General features: G+C 37.0%; 1 protein-coding gene across 1 annotated transcript; it reads right to left on the bottom strand.

The window, feature by feature from the left end:
* syt9b (synaptotagmin IXb) lies at positions 1-26,593 on the bottom strand. The gene is made up of 7 exons (XM_056250924.1): positions 26,110-26,593; positions 16,476-16,839; positions 15,718-16,264; positions 3,844-3,964; positions 3,030-3,201; positions 1,859-1,988; positions 1-128 (listed from the first exon to the last, which is right to left on the bottom strand). The coding sequence occupies exons 1-7, from the start codon at positions 26,255-26,257 to the stop codon at positions 57-59; spliced, it is 1,554 nt and encodes a 517-aa protein (XP_056106899.1). The 5' UTR covers positions 26,258-26,593; the 3' UTR covers positions 1-56.
* Between the last annotated feature and the right edge of the window lie 1,328 nt (positions 26,594-27,921).

Raw genomic sequence — 27,921 nt, 5'->3', positions numbered from 1 at the left:
TTTTCATTAAAGTTGTGAACTGGACTTTCTCCATGGCTGAAATTTCACGGCATCCATTACGGGGAAGGAGGTGTCCTCAGGGAATTACAGGAGTCTTGGCTACCGCCGGTCGTGGTCTGAACAACCCACTGCCAGAGAGAAAAATGAGGGTTAGCAGAGGACAACTCAAATCAGATCAGATGCTGAAAATCATATTTAAAGCTCAGACATAATACACATCGTGGGAAGAGACGAAATCCAATTCCCTGACAATGAACGGCTGAAGTGCTGCACATATCGTCACAATGGTCCTCTAAGCGCCTGAACGGCTCATTTTTGCCTTCAAATCAATTGCGATTGTGCCACGGCTGCAAAAATCAGCTCATGATACCCTTTCATCGACCTCAGATTTCCCTAAAATGACTTATTTTTGCTTGACGTTATGTTGTCCTCCGTCTTCCGAGATGTGATTTTCGGATTTGGTTATGCCAGGCGAGCCAAGGCTGGCTATATGAGAAATTTTAAGCTTCCCTTTTGTTTGATATTACGGTGACTCGGGGAGTATAATGTGGTTGAGGAGGACAGGGATTGTGAATTATTAAAGATGTGTAGTCTGGGCTCCAGAGAGGTCATAGATTTGCAAACATGATTTCAGTGCAGTAATGTGAGAAAAGCCTTAAAAAAAGGAAAAGAAGATGATGAAACTGACAGTGTTAACCTAAAAGAGTCTTTACGGGATTCACACAAACGAGACATTACACTGGACTTCAGCTTGGGTTTCTGCCAAAACATTATCACCTTAAATAACTTTTCACTTTTCCCCAGCATATTTTGTGGGTTTAGTTGACTCCAATAACATCTGCGCTGCAGTTTTGCATGATGTAATAAAAGTACCATACTGTATGATGAGAAATCAAGTCATATGAAAAGTAAACAAACTGTAACTTTAAGAGCTAAACAGTTGCTTCTCACTTCTAAAAGGAAAACAAAATCATCTACTGAACTCAAATTCTGAATACCACAATCTCAGAATAGTAGAAAACAGTAGAACATGGCATTTGCAACGTCGAAGTCATGGGTTTGATTTAAAGGGAATGCATGGCCACAGTAGACGTTCAATGCAATGCAGGTCATTTTGGATAAAAGCATCTGCCAAATGCATAAATATGAACATTAAATGTAAATATGACCAGTACTTGTAAAAGCTTGAGGTGTGAAACAGTTTCGACGGAGAGAGAGAGAGAGAGAGAGAGAGAGAGAGAGAGAGAGAGAGAGAGAGAGAGAGAGAGAGAGAGAGAGAGAGAGAGAGAGAGAGACACTTTAAAAAGATTAAAGGTTTTAAATTTGAATCGGTTTTCAGCTCAAAGTTTGAAGGTTTAAAGTCTTTCAGAAAAAAAGATGTTTGGTATGTAATTGCTAGGGTATTGTAAGTGGTTGCTAAGGTGTTTCTATGTGGCTGCTAGGATACTCTGACAGGGGTGTTGTGTGGTTTCAAGGGTACTCGGGGTGGTTGCTAGGGTGCTGCTATGCGGTTGCTAGTACATATCGCATTGCTAGCATGTTTCAGATAGAAGATAGATAAAAAAATAGAATTGAAGCCTACATGACTTCAAAGGGCTTAGATGGATGGATAGAATGATAGATGGATGGATGGATGGATGGATAGATAGATAGAATGATAGATGGATGGATGGATGAATACAGTCCTGGTTCTAAGTGTAAATTTAAAGATTATTTGACTGATTCAGAGGAATTTCAAAACATCAGCAAATGTAATTATTAACAGGTTGTTAGTGAATCTAGGTCTCCAAACACTTCTCAAAAAACAAATGGAGCTGTTGAAATTGAAATAAAGTGATAGTCGTAAGCTCAACATTACCTCAACAAGCGGATGCCAGCGGGCGATGGGTTTGCGTGGGTATGTGAGCATCTCATTCCAGTGATCGCGTCCCAAACTTTGAGCTCTGTTTCCCACATGGCACACACCAATAACCTCATTGTGACCTACGCTGTGAATGAGAAGAGTATATCCATGCTTAAAATGTGACAGCTGAACCAGGATGCCAAAAAACAATGTGTCTTTTTCCAACTTTAAAGTGCCACATCTACCCCTTCAGCAAAAAATATGATGATTTTTGCAAAATATTTCTATATCTTAAAATATTTTATATATCTTTCACTCGGTGCATCACATGAACGTCTCCAACCAATACATTCTCTGTTCTCTTATTTTTGCAGCATGCGATGCTGCGGTTCGTACTTCTCAAACAGGACAGTGATCTAAATCTGATATGAATCTCTCGCTGCATTGGGAATATACAGCTCAGGCTGTTCCTCAGATCACCCACCAGCACTAAGAATACACTTCTATAGTCTCTAAGCACTGTGCTTGGCAAAAATTAAAAGCATATTTAATTTAAATGTGACTTCTTTTCAGTGCAAATTTGACACTGAATACTCACTAGCTCCCACCACGCTGCTAGCTGTACCTTTAGATTAGCTCTGCTAAAACTGAAGGACTAACAAAAGTGTTGGGGAAGCGACTTTGACAGGACTGGTTCTTCTAACCAGACCAAGCTGGTTTATGATGGTTTGAACGCTTGCTGCTTGCATATGTTGGTCTTTTCAACAGGCTGAACTACAGTAAAGCTACAGTAGTACAAGATAATAACAAAAGGTAGCTAGCTATGTTGAAGCTATGTAAGGGGTTAAAAAGTATACTTACAGACATACAACTAAAAATGTACAAGCAAATGCAATGACAAACTAGAAAACATCCTAATTTATATAAATGGGTCAAAAACATAGTGATGAACTGCAGAATCAGTAAAATACTCTGCATGAACTCAGTGAATCATTTCTGAATCCGTTCATATAAATGAATCGTTTGCACAAGCCAATTCGCTAAAATGAATTAGACTTCCCAATGTGACACATTCTGATGTGTTATTGCTTTAGTAGTGCTTTAAATGTGACTGTGACATAAAACAGTGATGTAATACTAGTCACTAGTTTTAAGATAATGCTAATAAGACACATTAATACCTTACCGGTCATAGTCCATGACTGCTATTAAAAGACTTATTTGGTCAATGTTCTCAGGTGGAACATCAAAAACAATGGCTTCATTATAGACTGGATTAAGTGTGTTCCTTTTTGTTGAAGTTTTCCTTTTCTTCAGTCTCCGGCCGTCACACATTATAGAAACCTTTACGTAAGGATCTTAAAAAGACAGAAGAGAAAAAGAACATAAAAAAGTTGCTCAGCAGCACTAGGGTTCGGCACCGTTCAGAACTGAATTAAAAATGCCTGTTGTTTTTTGAATTAGTATTCAGATTATTTAAATTGGAACAGGACTGAGGAATTGCAATTCAATTAAAATTATTTGCACACACACACACACACACACGAGTTTACATCTCACAATTCTGACTTTTTTCTCAGAATTGCGTGATATAAAGTCAGAATTGTGATATAAACTTGCAATTGCAAGTTATAAAGTCAGATTTTCATGATATAAAGTTGCAAATGCGAGTTATAAAGTCAGAATTATGTGTTATAAACTTGCAATTGCGAGTTATAAAGTCAGAATTGCGAGATATATAAACTCTCATATATATATATATTTATATGTGAGAGTTTATATATCTCACAATTCTGACTTTATCAGATTTTGCCTAACCCCACTTAGCACTACTTGTGTATGTAAAATCTCCTGCCACATTCTCAAGTGTTTAGTCGATTAAATCAATGCTCTTTTAGAGAGCCCAGGGCGCCTTTGTTTTAACATGTCATGATGACACCAAAAAATCATTACTGCAGAGACAATAAGTCATGTAGAGGTGAGGATGGTGAGGAGCCTACCAGACGCTCCCGTGATGTCCATGGCTTTAAGATTTCTGGCTTTAATTATCGTTATTGTCAATCGGCCGGCAGTTGGCAAGTAACAAAGAGAAAACATCAGATCTCCCAGATCCACATTATCCTAGAAGAGACACAGCAATACAGAAACAGGATACATTAACGGAAAGAATCATATGAGCTGATTTACTGCAAATCAAATAACATTTAGAAGTCTTCTTTGAGCTTCTGGTCATTGTAACTGTCATTCCATAGCAGTGTGCAGTTTTATTAACTCTTTCTTGGACACAACTTGTACAGAAATAGCTTTTTAAACACTCTTAGGGATCATACCATGGAAAACATGTTTCTTTCCTTGCTGTTTTAAGTGCAAAACTCCCATGATGCTTAGAAAAGCAATAGCACACCTTTTCTCAACAACCTGCATGATTTGAAGTTTATTTGTGGAGTTAATGGAACACACACTAGAAAACACACTTTCCTACATTTAGATAGGTGGGCAAATGCATTTTTGTCTCAGTGCATGCATTGTTTTAGTTTGGCAGTGCCGCCGCTAGCTTAGCTTAGCATAATGAATGGAATCCTTTGTTGCCAGCTAGCATGGCGTGAGTAAAGACGGCGAATAAGCCCTATTTAAAAAAACGTTGGAGTGTTCCTTTAAGGCCCGTTAACACTAAGGACGATAACTATAACGCTAAGAGTTATAGTTCTAAAAATCGTTCTAAATATTAAAGAATAGCAGAGTCCACTTCACAACTATAATGGCACAGAGAAACGATATTGTAGGAATCACTTTCAGAATGATTTTTTTCCAGCTGATGAACAATAAAAACATTAATAGCCAATCAGAATCCACCAGACTTTAAAGAGTTCAAGCATTTAAAGCGGCAGACGTCAAACCTGCAGCGCTAGCTTACAATAAACAAGTGTTACCGTTCGGTGTGCATGCTAATATAGTTATCGTCCTTGGTGTGAACGTGCCTTTACAACTCACTTTAATATTTAGTATTGGGAGCTTCTTCAAACACAAAGCTGAAAGGCACATATTGTTTGTTGAATGTGTCAATGTAATTCATGCTTGGCAAAGATGCAGTTATTGAAGAATGAAGCAGTGCCAATCGTGTTGGTCCCCACAGCAAACCTGCAAGTAAACACTGCAACTCATTACACATGCAACAGCAGCCTGCTCATTTCAAAAGGTCAGAAAGAGGGTAGAAATCTGTCACGTACAGCTAAATTACAACAGTTTTTGGTGCAAGAATCATTAAATGGGCATACAATATCATTAACTGCATACAATATAACCACTTTAAGAAATAAAACACATTATTACGTTTGTCTGACATACAGTAAGGACTCAATAAATTGGTAAAAGATGTATGGGAACAGAGAAGCGTTTCACCTCACGGGAATCCTGTTCTTGCACTTTGCAATCCACTCATAACAGCGAGCAGAAACATGCTGCCTAATTATCACATCTGAAAATAGACACATTTTGCACCTTTTTTTGTCGTTCGTATAATGAACTAAAAATGCGATCCATAAAAAACATCTCATCAAAATAAGCCTCAGTGTAGTGGGATCCAACAATATATATCACCAGACACATTATTGTTTAAACCTTGCAAGTAGCGGGTTGGACCCCCTTTTTCCTTCATAACTGCCTTAATTCTTCGTGGTATGGATTTAACAAGGTATTGGAAACATTCCTCAGAGATTTTGGTCCATATTGACATGATAGCATCACACAGTTGCTGCAGATTTGTCGGCTGCACATCCATGATGCGAATCTCCCGTTCCACCACATGCCAAAGGCGCTCTATTGAGATCTGGTGACTGTGGAGGCCATTAGTGAACTTATTATCATATTCAAGAAACATTTTGAGATGATTAGATCTTTGTGACATGGTGAGTTATCCTGCTGTAAGTATGCACCAGAAGATGTGTCCACTGTGGTCATAAAGCGATGGTCAGCAACAATACTCAGGTAGACTGTGGTGTTTAAACGATGCTCAATCGGTAATAAGGGCCCAAAGAGTGCCAAGAAAATATCAAACACACCATTACACCACCAGCAGCCTGAAGCGTTTATACAAGGCAGGATGGATCCATGATTTCATGTTGTTTACACCAAATTCTGACCCTACCATCTGAATGTCGCAGCAGAAATCGAGACTCATCAGACCAGGCAATTTTGACAATCCAAAATCTAATTTTGTTGAGCCCTTGAGAATTGTAGCCTCAGTTTCCTGTTCTTATCTGACAGGAGTGACACCGGTGTGTCTTCTGCTGCTGTAGCTCTTCTGCTTCAAGGTTCGACGTGTTGTACGTTCAGAGATGCTCTTTTGCAGACTTCGGTTGGAACGAGTGGATATTTGAGTTACTGTTGCCTTTCCATCAGCTCGAACCAGTCTAGCCATTCTCCTTTGACAACAACGAGGCATTTTTCGCCCACAGAACTGCCGTTCACTGAATACGTTCTCTTTTTCAGACCATTCTCTGTAAACCCTAGAGATGGATGTGCGTGAAAATCCCAGTAGATCATCAGTTTCTGAAACACTCAGACCAGCCTGTCTGTCACCAACAGCCATACCACGTTCAAAGTCACTTAAATCACCTTTCCCCATTCTGATGCTCAGTTTGAACTTCAGCAGATCACCTGACCATGTCTACATGCCTAAATGCATTGAGTTGCTGCCATGTGATTGGCTGATTAGATATTTGCGTTAACGAGCAGTTGAACAGATGTACCTAATAAAGTGGCTGATGAGTGTATATATTATTTAAAAATGAATTTCATCAGAATAAACTTGTGAATGGTCATTGGAAAAAGATAGACTACATAGATTGATAGACTACGCTTACCAGCTGCTTGGACGAGCCCCCCGAAGCAAACTAGGGTTAAATGCATTACCCCAGAGCACAATCGTGATATAACCTTTGTGATCTAGGTAACTATGTATTTCTTGGGTCACCATCGGTGAACTGTTATGTATACATGCAGCACTGTAGCTCATTTCAGCGAGTTAATGCAATGACACAACAGGACGGAAGAGAAGACGACGGACATACATTAGTAATGAATCAAAGAGTGTGCAGAACCCAAATGGGCCTTTAATGCACACAGCAGCCAAGCACTGGCGGATCCCACAGCTACCAGAACTTTCACGTGCTGTCAATTATTAACTGATCTATGTTAATGGACACGCTCTGCACTGGGATCAGATGGGTGTGTAATGTTGCTGAGAGTATGTAAGAACTCTTAACATTACTTAGTCTCTCATATCTTTCCACCCGCAAAGGATTCAAGAGAATGATCTCGAAGTTGCATGAGACCCATCAGTGGGCATTATAAGAGAAACTTTGTTTTGCTTAACAATAAATATATATATAGTTTCAGGTCACTACAATTAATACTTTTTTTCAGCAAGGAAGCATTAAGTTGATCAAAAGTGACAGTAAAAGCCTTTATAATGCTACAAAATTTCAAATAAATGCTATCATTTTCAACTTTCTATTCATCAAAGAATCCTTGATCTAAATCTATTGCAGTAAGTATCCACAAAAATATTAAGCAGCACAACTGTTTTCAACATTGATAATAATAATAATAAATGTATTAAGCATATTAGAATGATTTCTGAAGGATCATGTGACACTTAAGTCTGAATATTCAGCTTTACAATTTAAAATGTAATTAATTTCCTGTGATGGCAAATTACATACAGTTATTTTAAATTGTAATATTAACCAATATTACATTTTTTACTGTATTTTTGATCAAATAAATGCAGCCTTGGTGAGGATAAGAGACTTCTTGCAAAAACATAGCGACCAATACACTTTTGAACAGTAAATTTTGATTTTAAGACTTGTTTTATAGAATTTATCTTTGACTTTGGCAAATATATATATATATATATTTTTTTTTTTTACTGTTTCAAAACTAATTTAAAAAATATCAAATAAAAAAAATCTATAATTTGTGAGGTTTAATGCGTAAAAAACCCACAAAAAAAAAAAACAGGACCAGTGGGCTAAGAAAAATAAACTTAAAATAAACAAGTAAAGTTAAAAAAGAGAGAGAGATACTTAACTTGGACTAAATTACCCTAAACACCTTAGACTTGACTTAAGGTGATGATACACAGGGCAATTTTTTAGCAATGTTGCTGGGCAATCTTGCCGAGCGATTGTTGCTTGGGCACTTTCCCATTGAAAGTGACCAATACATTTCTATCTGGATCATTTAGATCGGTCTTGGGCCCTGTGTCTCATCTGGTTGCCCGTTGACGACAACATTGCCCAGCAACATTGCTCAAAAAGTTGCCCTGTGTATCATCACCTTTGGACTCAACCTCGAATGCTTGAAACTTGACAGACCCTATCTAAAAGGCTTTACACTTGACTTAGACTCGACGTTAAATACTGGAGACTTATATCAAGGATGTTATTCTCTGATTTAGCAAATGGGTTTATGCCTAGTGCTGGTCATGGACTTACTGCCTTTCTGGAAGTGACTTTGTGCACTGTAAAGGAAACTGCATGAGTGGTCAGCACACCTCATTGGGCTTCTAAGGCTTCCTGACAAATCTAATCATCTGTGATTGTGTGTATTTGAGGAGCTCAGAGGGTCTGTTAAGATAGATCAGTCCCACTCGGAGCAGTTCACAGCCCTCAGGCTTCTCGCACAGTAGGAGGCTCCATCTATTACGGTGAAGCAGAAAGGTCATGGAGGCAGGCGGCAGAGATAGGCTCATTATCTGGCCAGGTCGCAGCACTACGTCCGGTCCTGTCAGCTACGCTGAGAGTCGTGTTCATTAATGCTCTACAGGGATGAACTGGAACTGGATGGTGTTTTACTGCCTCACAGAGATCAGACTCAAGTGCAGTTCCACAGTCGAAACTACTACTCTATCACCTTTAATTGCCTTTGGAACATGGATTCAAACATTGGTAAAGGATCAGTTTACCGTCAGTCTTTATCACCAAAAGTGGCAAGCACAACCTTTCCGAACAACATGGGCTTATTTAAATGGACAGTTCACCTAAAGAATTTAATTCCGTTCTTATTTACTCACCCTCATGCCGTTCCAAACCTGTATGATGACTTACTTTCTTCTGTAGAACACAAAAGAAGATTTTTTTTTAAGCTATTGGGGTCCAAAAAACATGTTTGGATCCCACCGTCATTGTATGTACAAAAAAACTCCAGACATTCTTTTGAACATACTGTATATTCTTTTGCGTTCATCAGAAGAAATAAAAACTACTATTTGAAAGTTTTGGTTCATTCATTTTATCTAGCAAGAACGCATTATATTTTGTTTAAAAGTGAGGATAAAGATAATTATAATGTTACAAAAAATTCTATTTCAAATAAATGCTGTTTCAATTGCTCTAAAAAAAAGTGTCCAGTTTCCACATATGAAGCAGAACGACTGTTTTCAACATTGATAATAATAAGAAATGTTTCTTGCGCAGCAAATCAGCATATTAGAACGATTTCTGAAGGATCATGTGACACTGAAGACTGAAAATTCAGCCTTTCCATCACAGAAATAAATGTCATTTTACAATATATTGAAATAGAAAACAGTTATTTTAATTTGTAATAATGTTTCACAATATTATAGTTTTTTTTACTGTTTTTGATCAAATGCAGTGAGCATAAGAGATTTCTTTCAAAAACATTTAAAAAAAATCTTACCCCACACTTTTGAACAGTAGTGTATATATAGTCAATTAATCAGTAACTCCACTAATTTTTTTTAAAAGTGTATTTGTATGTGTTAATTTTGCATTGTAACTGTGCTGTTTTTTGTGGCAATTTTATTTAAATAAAACTGGATATAATCCCTAGTGTCGGCCAAGTACGCAGAAAGATCAATAAATGAGATGGCCTGTGGGTTTGATGTAATGTAGGCAGTTTGTGTTTGTTGTTCTTTGCACATAATAATTAGTGTCTAGGAAAGGGAGTATGTGTAAGGGAGTAAGGTAATGTTCTTATTGCCTTCGTCTCATCCATACGATGCACAACCTTCATTAACAGAGAGGTAAGAGAGGTTGACTCTTGTTGCAAATTAAATCCTAAATTGGATTCTCCTCATCAAGCCAAATCCTCATTGCTTCATTATAAAGACAAATGCTTTGTCTTTTAAAGCAAGCAGCACACAAAATTAAGAAATTAAATGCTAGAGGCTTTTGTTTAAAGGATGCGTTCACTAAAAAGTCATCATCATGTTGTTCCAAACCTTTAAGACTTAGTTTCTTTTCCGTGAACAACAAAAGAAGACATTTTAAAGAATGTTTATGTTGCGTTTTTTTTTTTTAAGATTAAACCATGAACATAGTTTATAAACCATAAACTATGAAGCCAGTAGCTTTGTGTGACAACCTTTATTTACAGAAAATCTTGCTCTCCAATGTAAAATTTAAATGTCATGTGTGCTTGTATTCAAAACATATGCTCATATTGAAATATGGTGTTAATGATGTCAAACCTGGTGTGACGCACCTTTAAACATGCATTTTTATGTCAATGAGTTTGAGCACTAGAGCGGAAATAAATTAATGACAATTTAAATGTTCGTTTATACTAAGATAAAAATTCTTGATTTTTACTGGAAAACAAGAAAAAATCTAAAAATCCTTAAAACAAAATAAATTTCCTTGAGAAGCAGCACTGCATAAAATCTTAAGACTTTTTCTTGAATACAAGTGTATTTTGTTTTCTATTTTCCTAACGTGTCATGGTAAAGTGGGCGGGATGTGGTGGGAAGGGGCGTGGGACAACCAGCTATTAATGCTCAGAACACACCCTCTTTTTGTGTGTGAGAGACATTAAGGGTCGGACCTCATGAAACCAATTCCTCTCTGGTGAGGTAATTGAATTACACCCTTCCATCTGTAGACTATAGGATAACAGACGCCTCTGCTCTCATAAGCACTTAAATCAAGTCAGCGGTAAAATTATGGTCACTTGCGAACTGTGAATGAAATTATAGTCCAGTCGTGAAGAGGTTGAATATGGCTCGAAGAGAGTCTATCTAGTGTGATTCTCGATCTCCAATCCCACCCACCCCCACTTATTCAAAGGCTTATTAAGAAGGGCTGCTCGCCACATTAGAAAGAAAGAGCGTAATGAAAACACATTGATGAAAGTCCGGGCAAAGTAAAGAGGCTTGTTAACATTTGGTTAATCACAGATTTTCCATTTTGTGACAAGACCACACGCAGAAAGTGAATCTATACTCCAGCACTGGCACAAAACCTTACAATTTCATATGAATTCTTCAAAATTCCACAAGGCATTGCTATTGGTCTTACAATAGTGAATTTTACATCTAAAAATTACAAATTTATTTCTCCTAATTGTATCTTTAGATCTCAAAATTTGTTCTTTTGTCTCAAAATGACAGCTTTGTAAACTGTATGTCTTAGAATTGTGAATTTTACATCTAGAAATTACAACTTTATTTCTCCTAATTGAATCTTTATATCTCAAAATTGTTCCTTTGTGTCTCAAAATGACAACTTTATTTCTCGTAATTGCAACTTTATGTCTCACAATTGTGCCTTCATGTCTCAAAATTAAGGCTTTACTTCTTGTAATTGTGTGTCTCTATATCTCAGTCCAACAGCTACAACTAATTTTCATAATTGCGACTTTATTTCTCACAATTGTCCCTTAATTTCATTTTTGCAACTTTATCTCACAATTACCTTTATACAGTTGCATAGTGTTGTCAGCAAAGTATCTAACCTAAAAACACACATAAATTTGTCAATTTTTCCTTATGTCTGTTACTACATGCAGACCTAGTCTTTCTCTTTCAACTGCCATAAAGCTTTATATTATCTGCGAATGGCTTCACTGACTTCAACTGCAGACTATTTCAAAATGTCTGCTGAAATACCCGTCTTTCATGTCTATATATGCTTACAAACAAACAAGAAAATAAGGGTTTGCTTTGTTACAACTCTCTCCACCTCAGTCAGATTGTTGTATTGCTTGCTGTAGAATGGTGGTATGGGATTATGATAAATACAATTGGATAACATTAACTTTAAAGGCTACTTTTCATCATAAATAAGTTTGGGGTCAGTGGGATTAATATTAATTTCTGAAGGATCATGTGACACTAAAGACTGGAGTAATAATGCTGAAAATCATGTGGCATCAGGATATGCAAGTACACTAATGTGAAACAAGCAACTATCTCGTGTCACAATCATTCCCAAGCCAAGAATAGCTGGATTAAAGCCTTCGTTTCAAGTTTACAAAAAGTGTCATTTCAGTCGCAATCCTTAAAAAAAAGGTAAATGTCTTGTGGTTAGAGGTGAATCCTGACAGGAGATTCAATGGCACTAAATCCTGCTGATCGACCTTTTTACTCTTCCGGATTAGAGATGCGTCAATCTTTCTCTCTCCAGCTGGGTGGAATGGATTGGCCTTTTCGTACATTAACTAGCTGGTGTTTTATTTATAGGCAGAGCCGAATTACACCTTGAATAGATCTGAGCAAACATAATCATTCATTCAGATTGAAATGCAAATTACTTGCGTGCAAAAAAACCCAGAAAGGTTAAAGTTGCTTTTTTTTTCAGAGGTGATATTCGGAAAGTTGTATTCGCATGTCATGATCGTGTACGGTGGATTGTATTTCATTTCAATCTAAGACCGGCTGTGCTGCTGGAACTCTCATGCATTTTTAACAAGTTACTCAGAATCCCTAAAGTAATACAGAGTTAGCATGAAGGTAGAGAGCACTCTGACATCTGTGCTACACTGTTAGCTGATCGATGCCAATATAGAAATGAACCTGATTCAATCAGATAGAGAGAGCAGAAAGATAAATGGTAGGCTACAAATTTTATATTTTTTATATATTTATTTAGTTTTGCCTTTATTAATCACAGTCGGCTTTATCCAAAAAGATCAACAAGTGCTTGCGTAAACATGATTTATCTTTATAGAGTGCTGCAGAGATGATGTCAAAACCTGAAAGAATAATTCGCCAGAGATTTTCCTAATGGTTTTTACATGAGTAAAATAAGATCCGTGAGCATATGTTGACGATACTTGGATGTTTTGCTCTACAACGTAAATTACACACACCCATAATCGAAAATGCGAATTTTGAAACTCTTATGTTTATTTAAAAAAAAATTTTTTTTTAATAAGTAACTAGATAGGAACATTTAGGGGGTGTGTGCAGTTTAGGCTACGTTGTAGAACAAAACATCCAAATATCATCAATTTGTGTTTTACTCTTAAATTGAAAACCCCCATCATAAAAAAACAATAGGGAAATCTTGAGGGAACTGGCGAATTAATCTTCCGGGTTTTGGTGTCAGTCCCGCAGCACTCTGTTAGTTGGGGAAAAGACTGATTTAGACTTTTAAAGTCAAATTAAAATAAAAAGATTGACCCTATTTACTTTCTCAAAACACGAACTGTGCTTATATAATCCTTAAAAAATAGCCCAACATCGCGGGAAAACTGCAGACTTGGCAATGATGCTCTGAATTGAATTTAACTAAACTATTTAGCCATTGTTTTAGCAAACTCTCATTCAAATTTGCTCCAATACTGTGTTTAACACCCACTTTTCACCATTGAAACCATCCTTGGTTAAGTTCCATCCTACTTTTTTCCAATGAAATCTTGTTGCAAAATAGGCTGCAATGGCAATTCACTCATCTTAAAGTAATTGCTTTATGAATGTGTGCAAATGACGACCAAACACAGTATAATTGTTTAAGTGGCACTAAAGTCATCAACACACATACAGTTATCGAAATGTAAAGTCTTACACCATAGTATTATTGCATAAGTTATGTTAGATACACAATCAAGCCTCCAAAAAGGATTCATGCATTTATGGCACATGTGGATTGTGTTCCACCAAGAGGCGATCCCTAGAGGTATGGCCCACTTATATGCACCGAAACAGCCTGTGATGCTCTCCATCAACCTCTAGATCCAGTGAAATACATGAAATTGCTGCTAGACTAAAATAAACATGTCAACAATGATGAATACTCATTTATAGCATGGATAATATTCAAATAGACAATATGGTTCCCAACCATCCCATTTAATACAATCCATACCATACTTCATTTAAAGGGAACAGAATTGAGATCCACATTAAATCTCTACAGAATGCAGTTTGTCCTGTATTTTAGCACAGTACCACAAAACAGCTGAGAATATTTCGGTTATTTAACATGTAAAATTACAGGTAAGGCTTCAAAACGAATTGTGAAAGAAAATTTTTGCCAGAGTCATCCGCCAAACGGGTTTCAAAATATTATAAGAGAGTGAACTGTTCCTTTAAGTACAGTATGTCATAAGACCGCCTGCACACAAAAACCTCTGTCTTTCTTTCTTGGCTGAGGGCATTTCCCCCAGACAACTGGCACAGGTCCACTTATGAGACGGATCAATTTCACCCCATCAGACATCTATCCCGCACTCCTTCAATTTACAACAATAAACCTGAAACCACCGTATATTCATGTCAGAGCAAACTCTCCAGCTATTTCAAATATAGGTCACCCCTACGTGTGCCATGTGTGCTTATGAAATATTCACACTTCTCAAAGTATATTTTTATGTTGCTCCCTCTAAAGCATGAAAGTGATCGGAGGAGAGAAAAAACTATCCTCAAATATTTTCACTTGTTCTTTCAGTATGACCATTAACTGCATTTACTTCACAACGGTTACAAATGGACTTATAATTCCATTTCCAATTCCATTCATATTTCATGGTGTTAAAATAAACTGCTAACACCACTATAATCTTGCCAAAAGTACACAGTTGTGTTCGAATCTGTCGGAGATTTCAGCACTTTGCAAAACATTTGTGTGATGCTTAATCTGATTTCATGAATATATTGTGGACACTGTTTTTCCCCCCAGGATTCTTTGATGAATAGAAAGTTCAATAGAACAGCATTTATACAAAAAGGAAATCTTTCATAATGTAAAAATTAGGGCTGTCAAATGATTAATCACGATTAATCACATCCAAAATAAAAGTTTTTTTTACATAATATATGTGGGTGCATTGTGTATAATTATTTTGTATATATATATAAATGCACACACATGCATGTATATTTAAGAAAAAAATATAATTTATATATAAAATATTTATATTTACATATAATATAAATTATATATAAATCTATATACAGTATATACATGAAAATATTTCTTAAATACATACAAGCATGTGTGTGTATTTATATATATAAAATAATTTTACACAATGCACCCACATATATTATGTAAAAAAAACTTTTATTTCGGATGTGATTAATCACGATTAATCATTTGACAGCCCTAGTAAAAATGCATCCTTGCTGAATAAAAGTATTATTATTTTTAAAAAACTAAACTTTTATATAAAGTTTTTTCCTTGATTTCACTAATTATAAACTACAAAATGTATTTTCAATAAACATGTAAATAAATAAATACAGAAAATATATACATGTAGAAAAGGATTATAATTACAGAAATCAAGGGAAACACACACAAACTGTTCTTGTGTTTGGTTTAATTTAAACGGACACTATCATCAATGTACAAATTCCCTGCACAGATTTCCAATAGCAGCCTCCTGTACCTGGATAAAACCTTCTTGAGTCACGCACTCGAAGCAACACTGCATACGCCAGCCAATTCAACCAACACCTCACTCAAGCCAGGTGACGAAACAGCCTTGCTTTCCTCTCATGAATGTTACTTTTCTCACTATTTAGAGATTCTGCCACAACAACATCATTTGAGAGGACTGAGCACACAAAATGTTTAAGGGCAAATTCAGGAGTAATATTGACATAACTGTGGAAGACTTACCGCACTAACATAAAGGATATCCCTGCAGAGCTTGGTTTCCTGTGGAAAGTCAGGTAGATCCAGGAAGTTGTCCACCACCACTTGGCCAATGACGTCGTGACGCGAGAAGCGGTCGAAGTCGTAGACGCTGAAATGGAGCTTGCGCGTTGGAAGCTCAGCGTACTCCACAGGAAACAGGAAAACCTCGTCGAAGATGGGGTTCAGAGTCTTGCGGTGGACCTTGGTTTGATGCTTGGTTTTGCGTTCTGGCAACAGGTAGATCTTCACGTATGGGTCGGACGTCCCCGTAAAGTCCTTGGCAGGTAGATCTTGGGCCTTGTGGATCTTCACGATGAGCTGCTCCAAGTCGCAGTCGTATTTAATGATGAAGTGCAGGCGTCCGCAGCTGTCCGCTCGCCTGACGTCATCCGCATCCACTGACCTCTGCTTGTAGAGCTCAGGCTTGATGCGTCCCAAGCCTGGACCCGTTATGGACTCCTGTCTCTGGAACTGGGCCATGTTGAAATCGGGATTGGAGACGTTCATCTGTCTCCGGATGGAGTTGTGCCTGAAGTGAGAAGAAAAGGGGGGCGGATTTCTGTTCTGTTGGCCACCACTATGCTAGACATCTGAATAACGAGACTGAAAAGAACTTTAATTAAAGCTGAAGGTCACAGAGGCTCACACACTGTCTGACAAATGCCAACTGGGAATTGCTAAATGAATATCAATGGTGGCTGAGTGATTATGCCTGATGAAGTCAGGAACACATGACTCACCTGACAGATGAGGTCGGTTCAGTGACTTGTCGCTGTACGCGAGCTACATGGATGTGGTTGAGCTCCTTTGCCTTAGACTGGGCCTCCAGCTGGATGTCCGGGGACGTGTGGCTGATCTTCATGGCTGACTCTGGGAGCACCGTTGGGCCGATGGGATCCTTCTCAAAGTCCTCGCTGTATTCCCGCTCCATACCCTCCACCTCGGCCAGGACCGGCTGCTGCTCGCCCTGCTGGTCCTTTAGGCCGGGCCAGAAGCGATCTCGCCATGGCACCCAAAACAACTTCCATGACACGAACAGGGAGACGGCAAACAGCGCCAGGCCACATGTGGTCACCAAAAGGGACAACAGGCTCACAGACACATCTGGAGCAAAGACCAAGAGAGAAAGTTGGTCATCCTCCACCCTGATGATAACTATAAACTTTTAATAATAACTTTCAAAACTTTTTTTCCAGATGATGCACGATAAAAACATTGACAGCCAATCAGAAGTGCTGGAGCATTTAAAGCGGCAGACGACAAAACTGCAGTGCGTGCTTATAATAAACAGAACGTGGTGTGAACGCTAATATAGTTATCATTCTTAGTTTGAAGGGGCCTATAGTCTTAAGCTAATTAACATACATTTCATTAACAGAATCATTAAGAGAAATTAAGAATTTCAAAATGACTTGATTAGTTCTGCTAGCTGATTAGTCTGCTAACTTAACCTATTCCCTTCAACTATATGATTTATGCAACTTATGTTTTTGTTTGATCAGGCATTACAAATGGACTCAACTCAACAGGCGAGCTGAATTGTTTATGACGCAGCCTCAGAACAGTAAAGTGAACTTTCACAAATAATTAAAGTATTTAATAAAGGTTTTAAAGTTATTCAGGTTTGCGTCCAAACCACGGACCTTCAAAATAAAAGCTGAAAACTTTACAACTCTTTCTGTGATCCAGATATTGAGATATTTTGCAAAGGACATCTCTGATATCTGGATTAGACCTGAACCTTAACTCTAACTGCTGAATGCACAGTAATAGATTCAAATAAGATCCACTCCTGACTCTGTCTCCTTCCCTATCTCTTTCTTTCTTTCTTTCTTTCTTTCTTTCTTTCTTTCTTTCTTTCTTTCTTTCTTTCTTTCTTTCTTTCTTTCTTTCTTTCTTTCTCTCTCTCACCCCCTTGAGATGGTTTCTCTGAATTAGGCCACCCAGGCAGTGTGGACTGAATGAATCCCTGTCAGACCACCCTGCCTCCTGCTATTCTGTCCACTCCGATCTTTTCTCCCTGTATGGGGTAAAAATATATATGGTCAGACTCAGACTACTTTTGCAGGTTATCATACCTGAGACCAGGGACGGACTGGGGCTAAAAAACAGCCCTGGACTTCCTCCCAAATAGGCCCATCCTCCAGCCATTCGCCCCTAGCCACTAGGATGTCCTGATACTATGCCACAATACTGTAACCTATATCAGACAAGGTATTCACAGCAAGTAATATCTCAAAAACAATGATGACAATTGGGGTTTTGTTTATTAATGAAGCCTCAGTCTTCAAATAAAACAAAACAAAATTTACAATGCCATTACATCTGCATTGAAAATAAAATACAAATAATGAAATGTCACTGGCTACAGAAACCCTAATTACACAAACTTGTAATTATAAAACATATAGTTACTATATACCAGGGGTCTCCAACCTTTTTGTGTGCGAGGGCTAAAGGGATAAAATAATCTAGAAGGGCTATCCTCAAAAATATTTATTATACATATAACATGGTGGTGTTTTTTTTTACCTTACCTTTACCTTTACTTTTAACTTTTACTTTTTTACTTTTCACCATCATATGCGAAATAATAAAATATCTTGATATTCTCAACAATTCCTGAAAAAATTGTAATATATATATATATTATTCTCTAAAAACCTATTGTAGCATAAACATTTAGTATAAATATTTAATGCAAAATAAATAAATAAACTGCCATAACTTCTAAACAAAAACATTACTGCATTACATTTAATAGCCTACACTTATAGGCCTACATGACTATTAATATAACAGCATTTTTAATATGAATACAGGCACATTTCTGCCAAAAAATTTGTTTTACTAAGTTACAGTTAATTCATAAGTTGTGGAGTGAAATGTCTTCTAACTGGTTTGTTCTTGGAACAATGTTTCACCTGTTTTTTTGCGTCAAGATGTTGAGAATATCAGCGCTGTTTAATCTGGCTTTTAACTAGCTTAAATCACAGCCATCTGTGGGTTTATAATAGAGATAGAGAATTCTGCGCTGAATTGAAATGCTTCTCAGTGGATCGCGCAACTCTGTGTAATAATGTTCGCGTGATCGAGATCAGTCCGCACAGCTGCTTCGGCCGCGATCGCAGTTTTTTTGGGCCGAGCTGATAATGCTCGGCGCTGGCATCCAACTTAAAGGTGTATTGCTGCCACCTACAGTACTGGAGTGTGAAACAGATTAGTGGGGGGAAAAAACAGGTTATGACTGCATGTGTGGCGGGTGGTGGGCCGGCCCGCCGGCCGTCCTGGAGTACCGGCCGTTCTGTGATGCTCCAGATCACACAGATGGCCAGTCCGCCCCTGCCTGAGACAGGAAGACGTAGGATGCACTTATAGCTATGGTTCAGTCAAAAATGATGTAATTCTGTCATTATTTACTCACCCTCATGTCATTCCAAACATCTATGACTTTCTTTTCTTTTTTTAGAGCACAAAAGGAGATGTTAGGCAAGATATTAATGGTGCTTTTGCATTAAATGATCATGGGCTCCAAAAATGGCAAAAAAACACAATAAAAGTACCATAAAAGCCATTGTATGGATAAGATCAGTGTGAACCTTCTGCTAAACATCTTTTGTGTTCTGCAGAAAATCAAATAAGTTTAGAACAACATGAAGCAGATTAAATAATGACAAAATCTTCCTTTTTGTGGAAAATATTACATTAAAACTTCAACAGATCAAGTGTTATGAACTTTTAAAATAATCGTTTTGTTTTTTTAATGATTTGAGGCTTATAAAGTGAAGACATTATATAAAACATATTTTTCGTTTTTTATAATAATTAGTTATACTTTCCATAAATCATGAGGAAATATCAAGTACTAAAATATCAAGTACTTTGATTTTCTTGATTTGGCTGTTCTGAAATTTCATGAGTGCTCAATTAAAAGCGAGCACATATCATTTGACAAAACAGATCCTACTGCAGGCTTCATACTGGGAAATTATACATTGAATGGATTAATAATTTCTTCCTTTTGTAATGCTCTCAAGGTGTAATCAGTATTATTAGCATTCAGCATTGTTCCACAGACTTTAATAGACTCTGTGGGATTCCAATGACACGGTAAATTAACTACAGGCTTCATTTGCGTAACAGTGCACTAAACCATGTGCATGACATCCAGCACACTTCCAATACAACAATATCCCTGTTTGCATGAAACATGGCCATTAGATGGCCATTTTGATTTGAAAACATTGTGACAAATTCATGTTTTCTATTATTATGGCTAATATTACATTTAAAAATTATATTTAGCTAATATTTTGTGCTAAAATAAACCCCGGTCTCATAAGAATCGGTGTTGGGTAACACTCAGTGTTACTCCCTAAAAAAGTAACCAATTAACTACTATGAAAAGTAATGCATTACGTAACTTTTGTATTTGTATTACTTTTTCTCACTTGGGCTGGGTTTTTGATAACCTACACTGCTGGTGATTTTGCATTAAATGTGATCTGTACCAAAAAAAAAAAAAATTGGGGGAAAAAATTTGGAGGTCCATCCATAAACTTAACTGTCAATAGGCTTTATGCCGAGCGTCACGTGACCAAACCGGAAAACGGGTCTCATTGCATCCGCTTGTCACAGAAAGTGTTAACGGCCGTAAGAACTAACTACGATATCTATGGATTTTTAAGGTAATCAGCTAACCTACTAAGTTCACTTTGTTATTGGTGTTTTATGCTATTTAAATATCTAAATGTTAGTGTGAAGAAGAAAAATTAAAAAACTTTTAAATATTAATCTGCACATGCGAGGGACATTGGTTATGCTCATTTTTGCTTGCTCCTTTTAAGTTATCTTGAGTAAAACCGCAAAAAATTTCATGAAGCACATACAAAAGACCTGAATCGGAAGCGATGTGATCTGTTTTCCGGCTTGGTCACGTGACGCTCGGCATAAAGCCTATTGGACAGGTAGATCGTACAAACCCGTTTGAACAAATTTATTCGAAGTCGAATTAGCCAACAATTCAGCAAAACGTAAAATACTGTAGGTTGTGAATTGCCATGAGAGCATGTTGGCTAAAAATAAAAAATATGCACTAAAAAAAAATAACATTCTCTACAGCCACTGTGTCCTTAGGGTTACGATACGGACACACATTATGAATAAATGATGCAACAGAGAACATGCTCTAACCAGCAGCCTCACTGGGACACATATTCAGTGTGATACCATTTCATGGATATTGTTTCAGTGTGGGACTCCAAAGGTAAGCTAAATAGGACACCAAGCTTAAATCTGAACTGAAAATGAAGATCATGCAATATAGATTTCTAAGTGTACTGTAAATATCAGAGCATGTTTCAATGCTAAATCTAAGCAAATCAGATTTATCCAAATAAACAGAATTACTGAGATGATGAAAAAGTAATGGGGCGAAAAATGGTGGCAAAAGTGCTGATGATATTTACTTATAATATAATATACTTATATAATTTACAACATAAACTTTTGTGGGATGCCTCAAAGAAGTGAATAGCAGCTGAGCTGCTAATATCTCCTGTCTAATAAAGCATATGTGCGATATTGTTACTGATTACATGTTTTTGTAGTGACTGCTTTTCTGAAGATGACTAAAAATATACTTAAAGGTACACTATGTAACTTTTTTTAGTTCAAAATGAACTCTTTCCCCATCAGCGTTTTTGAAAAAAGTTGCCAGCCAGCGCCAACATTTTTGATCATTTTCAAAAAGGTTTCATGGATTTATGAATATCTGAACATGCAATATATCAAAAGTTTTTTTTTTTTATCAGCACTTGCAAGTTTCATAAAGGTTTCCATCCTGAGTTGACATTTCATTCCGTAACATTAGGCAGTTTTGATTTATATGGCGTTTAATGTTGATGATCGCATTATTTTACATGCTTACATATGCTATCACTTGTTTCTGCATCATCTTCACATGTGATCTGAAGATTCAGTACTCATTCAGAATATGTATAATAGCGCCCCCTACCGTATAACAGTGAAAAGCGCTGTGTCATAAATGACGGAAATTTCCGTCAATGGCGGGAAAAGAGTTAACGAAAATCATCAATCCTTCTTCCAAATTTTTTTTTGTCTTACCCTGATTCACTATGGTAAGCTTAGTATAAGTGTTGATATTTTAGATATAGTGGGATGGTTTTCATTGAGAACACACGTCATATGTCTCGTCATATCCGTAAATAGAGAAAAATTGCTCCGGTTTGCCGCGTGAGTGGCATAGGTTAGTTGACACAACGAGCAAGAAAGATAAACATGGAGCATGCAAAATCTCAAACCTCCAGGAATCACCCGTTTTGAAAAAATGCAGAACAGAGGAGAGTCAAAAAGAGAATGCGATACGCATGTGCTGCGATAGAGCACGTAATAAAACCCGAATCAACATTGATTTGGCATCATTGAGTTGACTTCATTACGGTTGTTGTAGTGCTGTGCTGTAATTTATTTTGAAGGAAGTACCATGTTTTTTAATGGATATAGCTACAGTAACGTCTTCAGTGAGTCAGCTTGAGATCCTTTCCATCTAAACTGGTTATATCTCTTAAGCCTAATAAATGTTTTATGAGCAGTAGGATAACAATATTCATCCACACAGTCACGCAAAGACAAAGCACAACCAAAACAATGTTCTTCCACAAAATGCATGCAGTTTGTTTTTTAACTGCTAGAGCGCCAAAAGTCATAGCGTACATTTAAAACATAAAAAGTTGGAGAAATCATAGCATTCAAGATCTCAGCCGACTAACAGTTAAAGCAGCCAATCACGTTTGTTAGACAAATGAAAATCCCACCTGAAAGTTAAAACTTTCAACTGTTTTTTTTATAGAGGCGTTGTTTATTCATGTATGTGCATTAGCCTGACTAGCTTGAAAAATACAATCCTTTTTATGTAATTTCAGCTAAAAAAAGCACAATTCATTCCTAATGTGAAATTTGTATCCATTTAAATGTAACACTGACAAACATTTTAATAGATTAAGCTCTTTCTCCATTCAAATAAGCTATACTTGAATAACTGTACATTTTGTTTCCAAGATGGCCGCTGAGTGAACTGACTTGCCATAAAAGGGAGTTAGATTTAAAAAGATCAAAAACAATTGAGGTTGTTGACTCATTGTGGATGTTTCTTCATTTTAAAGCACTAACAACAAGCACTCAGAAAAAAACAGTGCATCTCTATGGAAACATCTTCATGTTGCATCTGTAATGGTTACAAATATGGAAACTAAAGATTGCGCCTCATGGTTTCAAAATGATTTCACAATCCCACAAGACACTAAACTCATTTCTAAGCTCTGACATCACATTATTCACTTATCCAACACAAGATTAATGACACAGGCTTAAAGCGAATTTGTTTACCATTACTTTCCCGCTCCCGAAAAAAGAGAGAGATTGCATTTTTCGTCCTCTGAGTTTTTTGTGTCCTTATGAGCAAAGATGAACCCACTTTTACATAAGAAACAGAGGATGAAGCCTCCTGCTGAGGTAATCACACCTGAATGTCTACAAGAAAAGGTCAGGTCACTTAGAGAAGGTAAACCATGATTTAGGGTGTCAAATGGATTACAGCCAGATTTTCCCGACAAACTGCCTCTCAATTTGCATGTTCATTTTAATAAGCTAGACACAGTACATTCCCAGGGATCATGTTGTTATGCATCTTTTTAAGCAGGTGTCTGCTTGAGCTTTAGCAGGTGTAACATAAATCCAGACACCTTTTGCATCTGGGTATTTGTTCACATATGAACACAAAAACACTATTTAATCATTCTTTATACGTGTGATAAGCATGCTAAGTCATTTAGATAGTTCGAAAGACCATATTCGCCCAGCTCAACCTCTCACGAATGTCTATTTTTATTTCTGCTTCTGTGAATCCAGGTGGCAGAGTGCAGATGCTAGCAGCTACTAGCCAATCAGATCGAAGCTGGGAGACTGTTCGCAAATTTAATGGCAATATACAAAGTTTTTTTCTGCCACAGGGTAGAAAAGTGTTTAGAGGTTTACCAATCGAAGACAATTTTATGACAGTCCAGATGTCAACGGTAGTAGAAACTATAGGTGAGGGTAGCTATGAATAAATATGACTCACATAATAGTACACAAGCTTCAGAGTCAATAGCCCTTCACTGTTGCATTGCTCATGGATGTGTTATAAACTTTCCCGTGTAAGAATGAAACACTGTCTTTCCTGTGTTTGGGCCGTCAGTTACACATAAACCTGTCAATATGCGTCCACACCATGCCATCTGAACTGTCCATAAGTCATCCATTACAGTGATGTGTTATTAACCTCTCAAAGTGCCTGGTTCCCTTGGGTTCTATTACAAAAGACTTTTCACCATACAGGCACTTTGCAGCGAAGCATGTGAACTCCCATCAGGCTAAGAGTATATTTACTGGGTTTCTCTGTCTGACTCTGAACCCAGCTGTTCCCTTTCATTAAATTCTTGTACAATCCATCTTGAGGGACCAAATTACTCGTATGAATCTTTCTCCCATGGGTCTGAGGGCCTTGTGTTAACGGATGTCAATGCAGGGTATCACAAAGGAGAAAGTGTATAGAGTAGCAGGGTGGGGTGGAATCCTAATGGCTTCCTGTTGACCGCTCTGTGTCTCTGAGGATGAGGACGACAGGATCTGAGGAGAGGATGATCTATGAATGAAGGTTCAGTAAAGCTAATGTTTAGTTTAGCCCATATACTGAATCAAGCAGTGCTCTATTTCTGACATCAATGACAGGTTGTTTTGGGGATTCACAAGTTTCCTGTGAAGCTTTCCAGGAACACTGAATACCTGTGTAAAAATGTTGTGTTTAATTTAAAGGAGCTGTATGTAAGAAATTTATTTGAATTAATCATAAAATGGCCCTGATATGTCACTAGACATTGAGAAATCATGTTAATTTCAAATACTTATATCACTGACAACAGTAGTCCGGCCAGGATATTGTCATTTAAAAAGTGAAGTTGCAGCCCTCAACTGATGTTGATGTTGTCATGTTGTGTTTTGGTCTGATGCTCCACCCTCCACCTATCGACCATTCACGAAGTCAGTAGTGTTGCGGCATCCGGGTTGCCAGCTCTGCTCTAGTTGCCACAGCTGCAGCTACACACGTGTCGGATAAAAAAATGCAGCCGATCTGGCAACCTCGAGTCAGGGGGGAGGGGGAGGGGATACACCACTCTACAGTAATTTGAAAGTGATTGCAGTACCGGTTTTGGCCACAATCTTACATACAGCTCCTTTAACCTCTGAATGCAAAAAGATACAAAACAAAAAACGTATTCATGTTCCTGCAGGTCGTGCAGGAATATTATTGCTAAAATTACACTGCTTCTGACATGCTGCAGCATTAAATCTGAATGAATGTAGGCTGCATTTCCAAATGGCAAAATACAGGCCAGCTCGAAATAGGTCATTAATGCTGGACTGTGTGTGGGGATTGATGATTAGGGCTTGTTTTGTGTGTGTGTGTGTGTCTGTGTAGTTGTCTTGAAGTAAAATAAATATATTAATGTAGAGAATAAAAACTAAAGCAAACAAACAAACAAACAAAAAAATAAATAAGAATAAAGTAAGATGTAGTCTAAATAAAAAAATATATAAAAAAAACAATCCAAATACCATTGTTAACATACATTTTTTAGTAATTTTGTCAAAGAATCTGTCAAAAATTATATACATGTCTGATCATGTAATTAGATAATGATGTAAATGTAACTTTACTTTAGAAAAAACACGTTTACACCATATATGTATATATATTGTAATTAAATATAGTAACAAAGCATAAGACATTTATTCATTGTTATAAGTTCCTACATTTTCTGTTTTTAACAAACAGACATTAAGAAAAAAAGAGAAAGTCTAGTAAACTGAATAAACTAAACGAAGCATAAGTCAAAAATGACACCAATAACAATAATCAAATAATAATTTCTGTAAATAAGAGCATGACAACAACAAAAGTACGCCTTTTTAATCTTAATAAATAGGCTACTGTTTGGTTTATATAATGTAACTAATGGGTGTGGTTACTTTAATGACAAGAAACACTTCATCAATGCTAGCTGCTAATTAGCCGAACATATAAATAAATAAAAAATGCATATTTTGAACACGAAAAGTCGCCAGAAAACCTTCCTGATAACTTTCTAGAGAGAGAAAAAAAACCTGTAAGTGCCATACAGCAAGTATAAGATTCGTATGTAGTTTAAAAGCAGCTGAACGCGACTGTTTAAATTTGATTTTCGGCGTTTTGATTAGTTACGACACACGACACCTCGTCAGCAAACATAATGTTTTGAACAACACTGTCCTTACCAGAGTCCGAATATCTCGGTCTCCCGAGATCGCGAAAATAGTAGGTGAATTCCAAGCAGTTTTCATTGTGCACCTCTCCTTTCGAGCACAGGTCGGACAGAAGCTCCAGCGCCTTTCCACAAATCTCATCCTCTCTGTCTGCAGGCATTTCCCACCAGCATCCTTCTGAATGAACACTTCTATAACGCCTATCGAGACACTGACCGCCGCTTCCAGCTTCTGACAGCGCTCTTCATACTCGCCCAGATCAATCCCATAAGGAAAGTTGAATTGAACAGTGTCAGTTGTGTTCAGATCAAGCCCACAAGTTTGCACTCAGTGTGTCTATAGTTGGGTCAGGTGCATAGCGCTCGGTGACACTGGTTGAATTCACACAGTCAGCTGGGCTACTCCCGAAGAAAACAGCAAGTGTCAGAGCTGAATTGCATCTTCATGAATGAAAAGCTGCTGGCTGGCTCGCATCTTCCTCAAGCCTTCTGGGATCCCTTGTCTCCTGCCAATCTAAAACTGCTCCTCCCACACCAGCTTTGCTCTTCTCCACACCAGACTAGCTATTACAGGATCATTTTGGCTATACAAAATCCCACTTGTGCTCCTCAAATCCATAAGAAATCAAGTTGTTAAGAAATTGAAAAATGAGAAGGGAGAAAATTCTGCCAGAATGGTATCAAGAGAGTGACTTTTTAAAATGAGTTGTTAAACAACAACATTAGCAGTTGCCAGTATACAGACGTAAAATACATGTTTTTGTGCACTGATGTTGATGAAACTTATTAAATTTATGATTAAAAACAGTTAGGCTATAACTGTCATTGCCAGAACTTGAAAATATAGTGATGCATTACTGGCTGATAGAATAAAAATGTATTTAAAATAAAATACAAATCTTTCTTGCATAAAATAAATGAATATATAATTTTTATATATAATCTACAGCTACATTTATTTAATTTAAATAGTTTATTTTAATATAGGAGATATAAAATACTGTAGCCTATATATACATTATACCGGGCATTATAAAATTAAAGTAATTTTTATAATATATAAATTGTATATTTAATTTAAATATTTATATTTATTATAAACCTGTATGCATACATACAGATTTATGATTTAAATATATAATAAATATAAAAAATTAAATTGAATTTATCATTTATATATTATAAAAATTACTTAAATTTTTTGTATAATATAAAATATACATAACTAATTGACAAAGAATACCCCCCAAGCAAAGGACTGATGTACAGTAACAAAACAACCGGTTGAACATTAAGGAAATAAAAACATAATATAATTCATCCTTTGAGAAGGATGAATGAACTCCGAGAACCTCCAATGGAAAGCTGAATCAAATATGTATTCACTTATGTAACAGCCACCATTATTCCGCTCATACACATTCAATGCACTTTGTGTTGTCTGCACATAAGAGACATCTGACCAGGATAATCCCAGTTTCTTGATGGATTATGTAATGCCTTTGTCAGCAGCACGGATCCATTATCCTTCCCAATACCAATAGTCCTGTAATGGAACAGTAAGATTTCTCTCACTCCAAGTATACAAAGACTCGGGCATCTAAAGCTCTATCAAATGCCAAGGCAGCCTCAGTAGACTAAAGAGGATTCTTCTCGCCCTTCCCCTTCCTCTGGAGCCGTCAGTGCATGGCAGCTAATAGACTGAAACTCCACACAGACTCTCCTTGTGTTCCGACATCAACAATTTACCAATGTGACGAGATATACAAAGACTTAAGTCAAAGCTTAGACAAGTGCAGACTGTCCCACATCCAAGGATGAAGGC

The sequence above is a fragment of the Rhinichthys klamathensis genome, unplaced genomic scaffold (assembly GCF_029890125.1).
Source record: "Rhinichthys klamathensis goyatoka isolate OS25496 unplaced genomic scaffold, OSU_Roscu_1.1 h1tg000076l_1, whole genome shotgun sequence".
Lineage (NCBI taxonomy): Eukaryota > Metazoa > Chordata > Actinopteri > Cypriniformes > Leuciscidae > Rhinichthys > Rhinichthys klamathensis.
This window is presented reverse-complemented; position numbering and strand designations above follow the sequence as displayed.